Genomic DNA, 12329 nt, shown 5'->3' on the forward strand with positions numbered 1-12329 from the left:
TAAACATTTTATTACAAAAGAAATATAAAGTGTCATTATCAGTCAACACAGAGGAGTATAAAAAGAGGTGGGACTTCCCTGGTGGCTCAGTGAATCTTAAGAATCTGCCTGCCAATGCAGGGGACATGGGTTCGATCCCTGGTCCAGGAAGATCCCACATGCCGCGGAGGAACTAAGCCCCTGCACCACAAATACTGAGCCTGCACTCTAGAGTCCGCAAGCCACAATTACTGAGCCCACGCAACTACTGAAGCCCGTGTGCCTAGAGCCCCTGCTCCACAACAAGAGAAGCCACCGCAATGAGAAGTCCGCGCACCGCAACGAAGAGTAGCCCCCGCTCGGCACAACTAGAGAAAGCCCGCACGCAGCAACGAAGACCCAATGCAGCCAAAAAAGTTAAAAAAAAAAAAGAGGTGATTACCTTCCCCCAACTCACTTCCCAGTTCCAATCCCACCCCCATGCCATTCCCCAGGGTAACCAATGTTTAGTTTGGCATTCCAGCACTTTCCCTATGCTTTTACAAAAATATGCCAACATACATGTGAGCTTTTCTATTTATTACAAAAATGAGTGTTGAATTTTACCAGCCATTTTCTAGTTTCTTCTCCTTTAATTTGTGCATATAATGAATTCTGTTGTTAAACTCTTAGAATAAATCCTAATGGATCTTTCTTTTACTACTCCACTGGGTTTGATTTGTTAATATTTTAGAATGTTTTACTACATTTGTAAGTGAAATCGGTAGTTTTGTATTTATTTATACTATCTTTATCAAGTTTTAGTTTTTACTAGCCTTGTAAAATGAATTAAGGACTTGGCCATTTTTCCCAATGGTCTGTAATCTTTTGAAAAAGAAATGTCAATAGTTTTTTCTTTGCTAGCAATAAGCAGTTAAAAAGGAAAATTTCCCATCTACAAGAGCCAGAACTGTAATCTACCAAGGAGCTGGCTTAACAAGACACAGGACCCAGATGACAGAAACTATAAAATGCTGCTGAAAGGACATAAAACCAACTGACTCTTACTAACCCCCAAGTGCCCTCTCAGAAACCACCTTTTGTGAGAAGCCTGGGCTGATACTTCTTCCTTCTCTGCTGATGGTAGCATCCTTTTAACAAAATTTTTATTTATTTTTATTTTTGGCTGTGCTGGGTCTTCGTTGCTGCGTGAGGTCTTTCTCTAGATGCAGCAAGCGGGGGCTACTCTTTGCTACGGTGAGCAGGCTTCTCATTGCGGTGGCTTCTCTTGTGGAGCATGGGCTCTAGGCGCATGGGCTTCAGTAGTTGCAGCACGCAGGCTTCAGTAGTTGCAGCGCATGGGCTCAGTAGTTGTGGCACAGGGGCTTAGTTGCTCCACGGCATGTGGGATCTTCCCAGACAAGGGATTGAACCTGTGTCCCCTGCACTGGCAGGCAGATTCTTAACCACTGCGCCACCAGGGAAGTCCGGTAGCATCCTGATATTATTCTGCCCTAGCATTTATCATTCTGTCATAATTGTCTGTTTACTTTTCTGCCATCTCTACCAAACAAGGAACTTCTTAGAGGTGGGGACTAATTTTATCTCTACACAGTTTTCAGGTTTTTAAAGTTTCATTTCACTTATTTCCTGTCTTCTGAGTTCCAGATATGGGCATTTTAACTCCAGGTTTTCAAATTTGCTGCTCCCTCTGCTGGGAAACTCTACCTCTCCCTCTTTACCTGATTAACTTCTACACATACCCTTCAATTTTCAGCTAAGGTATCACTTCCTCTGAGGAGTTTTCCCTGCCCCACCACCCACACTTGGTTTGATGTCCCTGCTATATGCTTCCACATGTACACATTTTTTATTTTAAACGCTTATTTCCTTGGGTATTAAATGCGATGATGTGTGTTAGTGCCTGGCACATAGAGAAAACCTTCAATAGGTGGCAAGAGATTATCTTGCCAAATCTTCAACATACATTAGAGAATTCCTTTGTCATTCCCTTTCATGTGATCCCTTTCCTGGGTGTCTAGATTTTGATTTGTCTTATTTCCTCCCCACACCTTCCCAAAGAAAATTATCTTACTCATTATTTCTTGAAATAATTGACTTCTATCTGTTCCCCTGAAATGCACATATTTCCACCTAGCCCATTCTTAACAGATGGCACAGTGGCCCACAGTAGTAGCAAAAAGGACAGATTAGAAATTCTAAAACCTTAGCTATAGAACTAGCTCTGCCACATCTTGGGAAGTCAGTTAACCTCTCTGAACTTCAAATTCCTTGTCTATAAAATGAAACTAGTTGTGGACAAAAGGTTAACAAAACACTTTCCCCTCCTACTTGAGAAATGAGCTTTAGTTAAATGCCTACCTGTTGTCCCAATAACCTGATAAGGATAGGAACTATCTTTGTAGGCAACATTGCTTATGCTAAAAATGAACCCTGGGCTTCCCTGGTGGCGCAGTGGTTGAGAATCTGCCTGCCAACGCAGGGGGACACGGGTTCGAGCCCTGGTCTGGGAAGATCCCGCGTGCCGCGGAGCAGCTGGGCCCGTGAGCCACAGCTACTGAGCCTGCGCGTCTGGAGCCTGTGCTCCGCAACAAGGGAGGCCGCGATAGTGAGAGGCCCGCGCACCGTGATGAAGAGTGGCCCCCGCTCACCACAACTAGAGAAAGCCCTCGCACAGAAACGAAGACCCAACACAGCCAAAAATAAATAAATGAATAAATAAATAAATAATTTAAAAAAAAATGAACCCTGACTGATAAATTACATCTGGACTGGGAAGAACTGTAAGTGAAATATACATGCCTGAAGGAGGCACCATCCTTTGGGCTCCCATGAATGCTGTAACTTATCAAAGCATGCCCTTTGAGGACTTTGGAATTATATCTATGGAGTTGTTATATAAAAGAGATAATAACTCTGGTGGAACATAAGACACATACTTGGGGATCGATTCCATGCTCCTGAGCTGTCCCCAGAAGGCTCCATGGAATGCTAGACAAACCACCTCAAGAACTCTTGGCAAAAGGAACGCCTGATGCTGTCCTGTTGGCAAACTATGCTTCCATCCTATCTCCTTCCAAAGATTAGTGCCATGTGTGGCTATGATAGTCTTGTGAGACTATTCAGTTAAACCTAAAAGGACTCCTACAATACACATATTTCAGGTGAGCTCTGCAGTCATACCTGCCTTGCCTACTTCAATGAGGGTTAGAAGACTGAATGAGATAATGAATATGAAACACTATATAAGCAGCAAAGCACTACCTAAATGTATTTGCTATTATTATTAAAAATACAAAAATACATAAATAGGTTGATTTTCATCACTAAAACTAATGGTGCTGGTCACCACAGCCTAGCTGGAAACATTCTCCTTTGGCTCGAATACAGCTCTGTAGAGGCCAGATGATAAAGGATTGGGAACAGGAATACCCAGCACAAAAGTCAGCCTTAAAATCCTGCCCATTGTAGGGGCTCAGCTAAACTCTAATTATATTAAGAAGCAGTAAACATCTGCAACTGAGACTGAGGCTGGCCACCATGTGACTACGGAAAAAGCTGTGTTTCAGAGAAAAGCAAAGGGGCTAGCTAACACCCTCTTACTGGCTTTCTTTTGATCACAGACAAGGAAACCGTCAAAGCTCCATCTATCCAGGACTTGCCAGAGGTTCTACAGCCCCCCCTAAAGGCTGCTCTTTGTGACAAGAATGCCAATGTACGGATGGCAGCGGCAGTATGCCAATATGCCATACAGTCCCATAATCTTCTTGCCCGGGAAATCATGCAGGCTGCCCTTTTGAAGGGTGAGTAACTCCTTGTTACTTCTGACCTGGAAATATGGGGTAAAGAGAGGACATCTCACCATCAGCTTTTCCTAATCCTTTCCTCTCCACCATCATGCTCTATGATGTCTACTGTATTGGGTCTGGGCTTCCATTAGATACTCAAGAGATTTGTTCTTCCCAGGTACTTTACAAAATAGGTACACTGCCACCTAGTGGTACCTGGGCTAAACGTTTCATAGGTGCATTTGAACAGAAACCATGTCCCCTTTCATACAACCAGATTTTCAATTGAAAAGATAATGTAATAATATTAAAGAATACGTTCTAAACATTTTTTAAATCACCACTTGAACACATCTTGCTTCCATTTTTGCACATTAACTTACAGGCACTGTCCACAAGCATTGTTGGAGTAATACAAGCAAAAAGGTTCTGTCAGATGATAGGCCCAAGGTGCTGAAATGCTCTGTCTGAAAGATGTACCTGCTCCTTGCATGGCAGCAGGGGTGGAGGACAACTGGCTGACCAGTTTGGCCTTCGGCATGGAGATACTCAACAATTTAATTCATCTGTCTTAAGAAAGCCTCCACTCCAGACTTCCCCATCTCTAGTGAGAGGGACAACTGTATCTCTCACCCAGGCCAGAAGTGCCTTCCTGCTGTTACCTAACAAAAACGTATTAGGATTTGACTTTTCAGGTTAAGATTTTCAGTCTATATTTAGAACCTTGATACAATCCATTTAAACGTGATTTAAATAAGGGATTGAATTTCGAGACAGGGGGCAGAGGGAAGTGAGATATCAGGCAGGTAGCAGCCTTGTGTACCAACCCAAAGGCTGCTCTCTCTGTGGGGAGAAGAGATCGCCATTCTGGACTCCTTTTTCACCCCACTGTGGCAGGTAATAGCGTGGACAGCTGGGCTGCAGCTCAGTGCCTGGCTCTGGAAGGTGCTGCCACTTACCCCGTGATTAAGAGGATCCTCCATCAGCTGTTTAACAAGAAGAATGAGGACACTGAGCAACAGTCCTGCATGCTCCTGAGCCATCTAAGTGGGAAGACAGTACGTGTCCATTACAGGGTCAGAGAAAGAAACCACGTTTCGGGGGAAAAATTGGGTCTTTGAGGTCAGTGCATGTAAGGAACTGAAAATGCAGGTGGTTGGGTAGGGATAATCTCAAGCACAGGTAAAACCAGACTAAGTGTGGGTGAACCAGGGTGTATACAAGGAAAAGTGACAACAGCTAGCTGAGAAAGGTGAGAAAAGTAGGCTGCAGATGGTTTCTAACTGTGTAGGCAAGAAAAGTTGTGATATGCAGAATTTGCTTCTGCTAGAAGTTTACCATTGAAAACCACACAGACCTACAATTCTGTTTACTTCCAGTAGAAATGTGAAACTCACAGATTGAGGCATATACAAATCATTTTAGGGGGAAAGATAGTTAAATTAAGAAGAGAAGGTCCCAGGAATTTTCTGTTCAGATTACTAAATCTGTATTTTGTTCCCTGATTTGTTCCCCAGAAATCAGTTGGCTTGGATGTAAGAGTGCCCCATTGTAAACCCACTCTTTCCTTTGCTAGCAACGGGCATCTCATGTGTTTGTGACATTAACTATGCTGGATGCCAGGTTAGGATATAACTTCTCCAAGGTTCCAGCATCTCTAAAAGTGATCATGGATATCCATACACGTCTTCCATTTCCTCAGACCCTGATACATACCATGCTTGCCGTGGAGCTGAATAGCCATCAATGGAAAGACCGGACTGTAGCCTGCCGAGCTCTCTCCCAGATTGGTGGAAATGTCAGTGTGGTAAGCCTTCTCTACCTGTGCTTCCAGGACAGAAAGTCTAAGCAAAACTGAGCTAGGGAGCTCTTCCACTTTTTGCTGCTGTCTAGTGTCCCATTCTTGCCAAACAGATCTCTGTTCCCATATTGCTACCTCTTACTCCTAACCCAGAATTATCTTCAAATGCCAGCATATCGTTCTATTACTTAAGCCACTGCTTCTCAGCCTGGTGGCAGTCCACAAACTGCTTGTAACCTACCTACAATGAAGTAAGCCAGAAAAAAAACAGAAAAGTTTAGAAACTTTTATAGTAATTTGACATTGCCTCCACATCAAGGTACTTTATAAGTATCAGTCAATACTGTCCCTACTTTCAAAAACCTGACATTAGAGTTAGAGTAGCAAGACTAACATACACAAATGATTCAAGAACAAGTGATAAATGTAATGTACTCAAAACTTTCCAGAGAGAGATTAGTGTGAGCTGAACCTATCAGTTAAAGTTCTGTGAAGGAAGGAGTGTGGGTCAGCTGAGCAAGACTTGGGACAGAACTGAAAAAAAGACTTCCAGGCATGGGAAACCCTGACCATCATTTAGGCTTTCACCTGACCTCCTTCTTGCCATTATTTTAAAATCAACTTCAGCTATCCAAATGGGATTTTTCCCTTCTTCCTATGTGCCACTATCTTTTCCTTATAACACTGAGTAACTCCAAAATGGCCCAGAACACTGCTATTCCCATGAGAAGTGAGCACCCTCCATCTTGACCCTCACATTTTGATGTGGGAAGCACAAAACGTGGCCATTCAGTGTAATCAGTGTAATTCTAGTCTGGGTTAATTCTGCCTCGACTGCCATAGTAGTACTCTGCCGCTAAAGTCCTGGACCAGCAGCATAGGTATCACCTGGGAGTTTGCTGCAAGTGAAAAATCTCACCTCGGGTCAATTCAATCAGAACCTGCATTTAACAATACCATTTTAACAACATCTGATTAATTTGCACATTTGCCTCCTCAGCACTTGTTACTCAGGATGGCCAACTGAAAGTAAAAAGCCATGCAGAGCAAGCAGAGGGCGGGGTAAAGATGAGAACTTCACATCAGACTGCTGGGGTTAAGCAATATGTCCATCAGTCCTTTCACTCATTCAGTAAGCAAGCACTTTCTGACCACATCCTACATGCTGGGCAGCATGCTACCATTGGGGATGCAAAGATAACACGTCTTGGTAAATGTTACATGTAAATAGCTATAACAGAAGTAGCTGTAAAGTATTATGGGGATTTCCTATTGCTTACAGAAGGCAGAGGAGAGTTCACTGAGGAGATGCTTTTTGAGCTCAATCCTAAAAGAATAGGAAAACATCAGGTATCAGATACGGGTGGAAAAGGGAGATGTTTCAGGCAGGGAGAATAGCTTTGGGCACATTACATAATCACCAACTAGTAATCTTCGTTCCTTCCCTTTTGAGAGACGTACTAACACATAGGGTGGCCAACTGTCCTAGCTTGTCCAGTACATAGGACTTTAAGTACTAAACCCAGGAAAAGTCCCAGGCAAATTGGGATGAGTTGGTCACCCTACTAATGTATCACTTTCAAATTTTAAGAGTCTCAAGCACAGATTATGCTGGCCCCGATATAATATAGTAGTTTAAAGCATGAGCTTTGGGCTTCCCTGGTGGTGCAGTGGCTAAGAATCCACCTGCCAATGCAGGGGACACGGGTTCGAGCCCTGGTCTGGGAATATCCCACATGCTGCGGGGCAACTAAGCCTGTGCGCCACAACTACTGAGCCTGCACTCTAGAGCCCACGAGCCACAACTACTGAAGCCCTCGTGCAGCTACGAAGACCCAGAGCCGCCATAAATAAACAAATAAATAAATAAAAATAAATTTATGAATAAATAAAGCATAAGCTTCAAAAACAGGTCTGGAGGGGCTTCCCTGGTGGCGCAGTGGTTGAGAATCTGCCTGCCGATGCAGGGGACATGGGTTCAAGCCCTGGTCTGGGAAGATCCCATATGCCGCGGAGCAACTAGGCCCGTGAGCCACAACTACTGAGCCTGCGCGTCTGGAGCCTGTGCTCCGCAACAAGAGAGGCCACGACAGTGAGAGGCCCGCGCACCGCGATGAAGAGTGGCCCCCGCTTGCCGCAACTGGAGAAAGCCCTCGCACAGAAACGAAGACCCAACACAGCCAAAATAAATAAATAAATTAATAATAATAATTTTTTTAAAAAAACAGGCCTGGGTCTGAGTCCTGGCTCCAGCACTCAACAGGTTAACCTCGGGCAAGAAATCTAAGCCTCCTTTCTGTCACCTATAAATGGTAATATCTGCCTTATGGGATTGTTTGGGAGGATTATGTGATGGGTAAAAATACTTATTAGCACAGTGCCAAGTACAAAATTGACTTGGTAATAAATGGTAGCTAATTATTACACCTATGTGTAGGATATGAAACATAAGTTGATCCAGCTGATGTTGAGTGACTGGAATAAGAAAGTGAGACAAGCAGCTGCCCAAGCTCTGGGGCAAATGAGCCTTGGGAAAGAGGTGCATGACACAATCAGGTAAGACCTTGTCAATATGGAGAAAGAAGCTTTTTTATTCTTAAAGGGTTCAGGGAGCCTGGGCTCCAGCCAGCCAGCATCTGTTGAGCTGCTCTGTCTGCTCAGCATTGTATAGATCCCATTGCAGGATTTTTTTTTTTAATAAGATAAAACATTAACAGCCCCTGCAGACACTAACAATGTGGCTAAGGGAAGAATCATTAATTGAATGCCCACTAGGTGTTAGGCACTGTTTTAGATGTTTGAGAGTTCAAATGTATGACATGATTCTGATTATACAGGCAAGATACACAAATGCCTAGCAAAGTCAAGTTTCATGAAGGATGGGTAAGACTACGTAGGCAGAGAGAAGGTAAGACCTTCCACACTGGGAGCCAAATACAGAAATGAACATGGCACATGTGAGGACAGTGGGGAAGAGAACTTGACTGTAGCAAGAGATCCATGTTTAAAGTTTCCTTTACTCAGTCATTCAACATAGTTTAGCGCCTAGCATACTCTAGGTAATAGGGATTCAAGTAAATAAAACAGTTGAGGTCTCTCTACCTGGTGAAACTTAACATGCATAAGGCTAAGTAGGAAGGGGTGGGAATGGATAATGGAGAGCCTACAGAAGTTGGATTTTATCCTGAGGGCACTGGGGGTGGGCGTAGGGAGAGGGACCAAAAGTTTAAGGAGGGAAAATAAAAGCACCTGTGCCTTACAGAGTCAAGCTGGGCCAAGGAAACTTCCAGGAGCGTGTGGAAGCCCTCTCCCTGATTCGTGGGCTCAAGCTCATGACCGCCAAACTTCTCCCAAGCTTTCTGAACTCCTTCTCTGATGACTTCATGGCAGTTCGGCAGGCAGCTTGTTTGGCTGCTGGTGCCCTGCAGATCCATGATAATATGGTGAGTCAAGGAAACATGTACCATCTTACCTGATTAACCCAAGAGGGCATTACCCTGTGCTTCATTCGTACATAGTATACTCACCATTCTGTGCGGACACAGAATGAGAGATCAGAACCAGGAAGGTGAGGAGATATATAGGCCACACCAACAGTTAGGCCCACACTTAGGCTCCAGGCCAGCCTAGACTTCACTTTAGAGCACACCCCTGAATCCTGTTCTCACCTCAGTTAACTAGCTTCTCATTACATGGGTACTGATAGGCTTAGGGTACAACTCCAGTGAATCGAGTTATAATCCCTAGTTAATAGTGGAAAACCTGATGGAGGTATTCAAAAGAAGCCTATATGGCCATAGATCTGTGAGCTGGGAAAATCAATCTGCAGATAGGAGATAAGAACACTATGCGCCTAAGCCAGTACTTCTGGCTCCAGCTCATTTTTTCACTAGGTTTGATAGAAGGCCACTTTTCCAGTTAAAGCACATTTAGACAAGAGGGGTCCCTGTCTCTGGTTCATTCTTGCTCTGATTCTCTCTACTCAGCACTGCCTTTTATCCATCCCAGGTCCTTGAATGCCTTCTGAATCTCATACAGAGAGATCCCTGCTGGAAAATCAAGGCCTTTGCCATTCGAGGTATTACAGGAGTGGCCCCAGCTCCTCAACCTCTAATACCTTCACATATTTTAGTATAGATGATCCCCAGAATCTCTTTAGGAAGAGAGTAGAGTGTAAGGGAGGGGATAATCACAGCTTCTCAGAAGTTCCTTGCCTGAGAAATTAAAGATTATTTTCTTGTTCTTTTTAATTTTTAGTTAAGGAGTCTAGGTCTATGTCAAACGCGTTAAGGCAAAGGGCTGACAAGACAATCCCTGCCAACAGAATTAGGTATGAGTTCCAAGCAGGTATCCACTGTTGGATATACTTGCTTTCTCTGGAGGTTTCAACCATAGGACTCTGTAAAAGTCAGACCAGATTCAAGACTGCTACAAACCTAAAATCCTGCCCTCAAATTTCCTAGAGTTTCTTTTTAGGGATTTTTGGCATTGTTTCTCTCTGACAGTCTGGCAGGTCCCTTTAAGAATCAGCCCTGGGTTAAGCTGCGAAGTAATTGTGCCTTCTTTCCCCATTACCCTGCCTTGACTAGGTTGGTCTTCTGAGTTATCTATCCCATATCTCATTCCTAGATAAATAAGTAAATTAGTATATTCTCACATCCTAATGGACAAGGATGGCATGGAATACCCCCCTTCTGGGAATTCTCTGGGGATAATGTCCTATTCTAACCCATTCCTAAAATTCTAATGGTAATTGTCATCTAAAAGGGAAGGTAAAGACAAAATACTTAGTTTAGCATTTGCAATATTTAATTTAGCAAGTGGTTGCCTATACCTTATTATTATTATTATTTATTAATAAGGCCATTTCTGGATGCTAGGATATAGCAAACTCAATCTTAAGTGACAGTGGAACACGCTGCCCTCTAATCTCTGCAGCTTTGGGACAAATTGGCCACGTGAGTCCCCAACTGACAGACCTCCTGCTCTGGGCTATCCACTATGAAGAATCACCAGGTGTACGACTAGAGGCTTGCCGTAGCATCCTAGCCCTCAAACTTCAAGGAGACCGAGTCAGGGACACCTTCCTAGACGTGCTGCTCCTAGAGAACCAGGATGCTGTTCTAAAGTAAGCACTAACCCTCTGGTTCCTGCCATGACCTCTTGTACTGCCAACTCTCCCAACCTTGTTAACAGAGTATGTGCCTGCCTTTCCAGGCTGCTTAATGGCTGTAAAAAGCACAGGCTCACCTGGGCCATTCATCTACTTAGCAAGTGGGTAACAGAAAAATTGGCCTGAATTAGATTAAAAGTCAAGCTCATGTAGTTTACGTACTTGTTCATCATCCCAGGTGGGTTTTTTTATTCAACTAACATTTATCAAGTGCCTACTTAGTGACGATAGGCTTTAGCGTCAAAAAGACCAGGATTTGAACCCCAGCTCAGACATGTGCTAGCTCTGTGAGTCTGGGTAAGTTACTTAAATTCTCTGAGCCCATTTTTTCATGTATCAGATGCAGACGGCAGTCTGCATTATGGGTCTGTGGTGATGATTAATGAGATAACATGTTAGTACCTGTCATAAAGGTGTTCAATAAATAATATCTACTAGTACCTTCAAGTATATCATCTCAAAAACTACAGAACATCCCTACAAGCTAAGCATCATACCATTTTTGCAAATAAAGCTCAGCAAAACTGCACAGTTAGGATTGGAACTTAGGATTCTTGTCTGATTCCAAGTCCTGTATTTTCCACCTCCATGCTTTAAGGATAGGAAGAACAACCTAAGAAGTTCTTCTTACCTTTCAGAGAAATTCACCATGCAATGAAGATACTCAACTTAGAAAATGAAGGAAACCAAGAAATGCTTCAGGAGATCAAGAACAGGGTAGATAAGTACAAGCTATGTTTTCAAGAAAAAATTCAGGGGCTCTCAAGAGTTCCTCAGGCCCCTTTTCCCCCCTAAGCATGTACGTACCCTCTTCCCCAACACAGAAATACTTTCTACAGCCCCAGATACAATATCTCACTTGAAGATACAAAATACATCTGTGCGAGATAGGATTATAAAATCCTACTAGTAAAAAGTAAAACAAAGCAAAAATCCCCTTAGTCCTCAAAATCAGTTGTTTCTGAAATATTGTTTCCTTTCCTTCCCTTTTGTTCCCCACCATCCTCTAAACCCAAGTTCTTTCTTTTTTGCAGATAGGCATAAAGAAGGAATGAGGGACTGGAATTGGCCCCCTAGATTTTTTTTTTTAATTAATTAATTTTTTTTGGCTGCGTTAGGTCTTCGTTGCTGCGCAAGGCTTTCTCTAGTTGCTGCAAGTGGGGGCTACTCTTCGTTGCAGCGCACGGGCTTCTCATTGCAGTGGCTTCTCTTGTTGAGGAGCATGGGCTCTAGGTGCACGGGCTTCAGTAGTTGTGGCTCGCCGGCTCTAGAGCACAGGCTCAGTAGTTGTGGTGCACGGGCTTAGTTGCTCCGCGGCGTGTGGGATATTCCCAGACCAGGGCTCGAACCCATGTCCCCTGCATTGGCAGGCGGATTCTTAACCACTGCACCACCAGGGAAGTCCCTAGATTTTCTTTTTCCTTCTAAACTTTCCTTAATTCCTAATCTGGGCTCTTTCACCAAAGGAACTCTAGCTGAACAGGTGGTTCTAATTTTTCAAAGCTGTTAGAGGAGATGAATAGAGGGAAAAGGACTTTAAAAAGGCAAAAGATTCTTCATATAATTCACAAAACCAATTTCACATCAA

The 12329-nt window shown here is 43.5% G+C and overlaps 1 protein-coding gene across 1 annotated transcript in view; it reads left to right on the forward strand.

Moving 5' to 3' along the window:
- The window catches only part of HEATR4 (HEAT repeat containing 4), a 97680-nt gene that overhangs the window by 64536 nt on the left and 20815 nt on the right, over positions 1 to 12329 (forward strand). Inside the window, exons 9-16 of the mRNA XM_068543042.1 lie at positions 3603 to 3782; positions 4665 to 4825; positions 5470 to 5574; positions 8006 to 8124; positions 8831 to 9011; positions 9577 to 9646; positions 10507 to 10696; positions 11380 to 11458. Coding sequence (XP_068399143.1) covers positions 3603 to 3782; positions 4665 to 4825; positions 5470 to 5574; positions 8006 to 8124; positions 8831 to 9011; positions 9577 to 9646; positions 10507 to 10696; positions 11380 to 11458 — 1085 coding nt within the window. The remainder of the gene's footprint in view (positions 1 to 3602; positions 3783 to 4664; positions 4826 to 5469; positions 5575 to 8005; positions 8125 to 8830; positions 9012 to 9576; positions 9647 to 10506; positions 10697 to 11379; positions 11459 to 12329) is intronic.

Source organism: Eschrichtius robustus, chromosome 1, assembly GCF_028021215.1.
Source record: "Eschrichtius robustus isolate mEscRob2 chromosome 1, mEscRob2.pri, whole genome shotgun sequence".
Lineage (NCBI taxonomy): Eukaryota > Metazoa > Chordata > Mammalia > Artiodactyla > Eschrichtiidae > Eschrichtius > Eschrichtius robustus.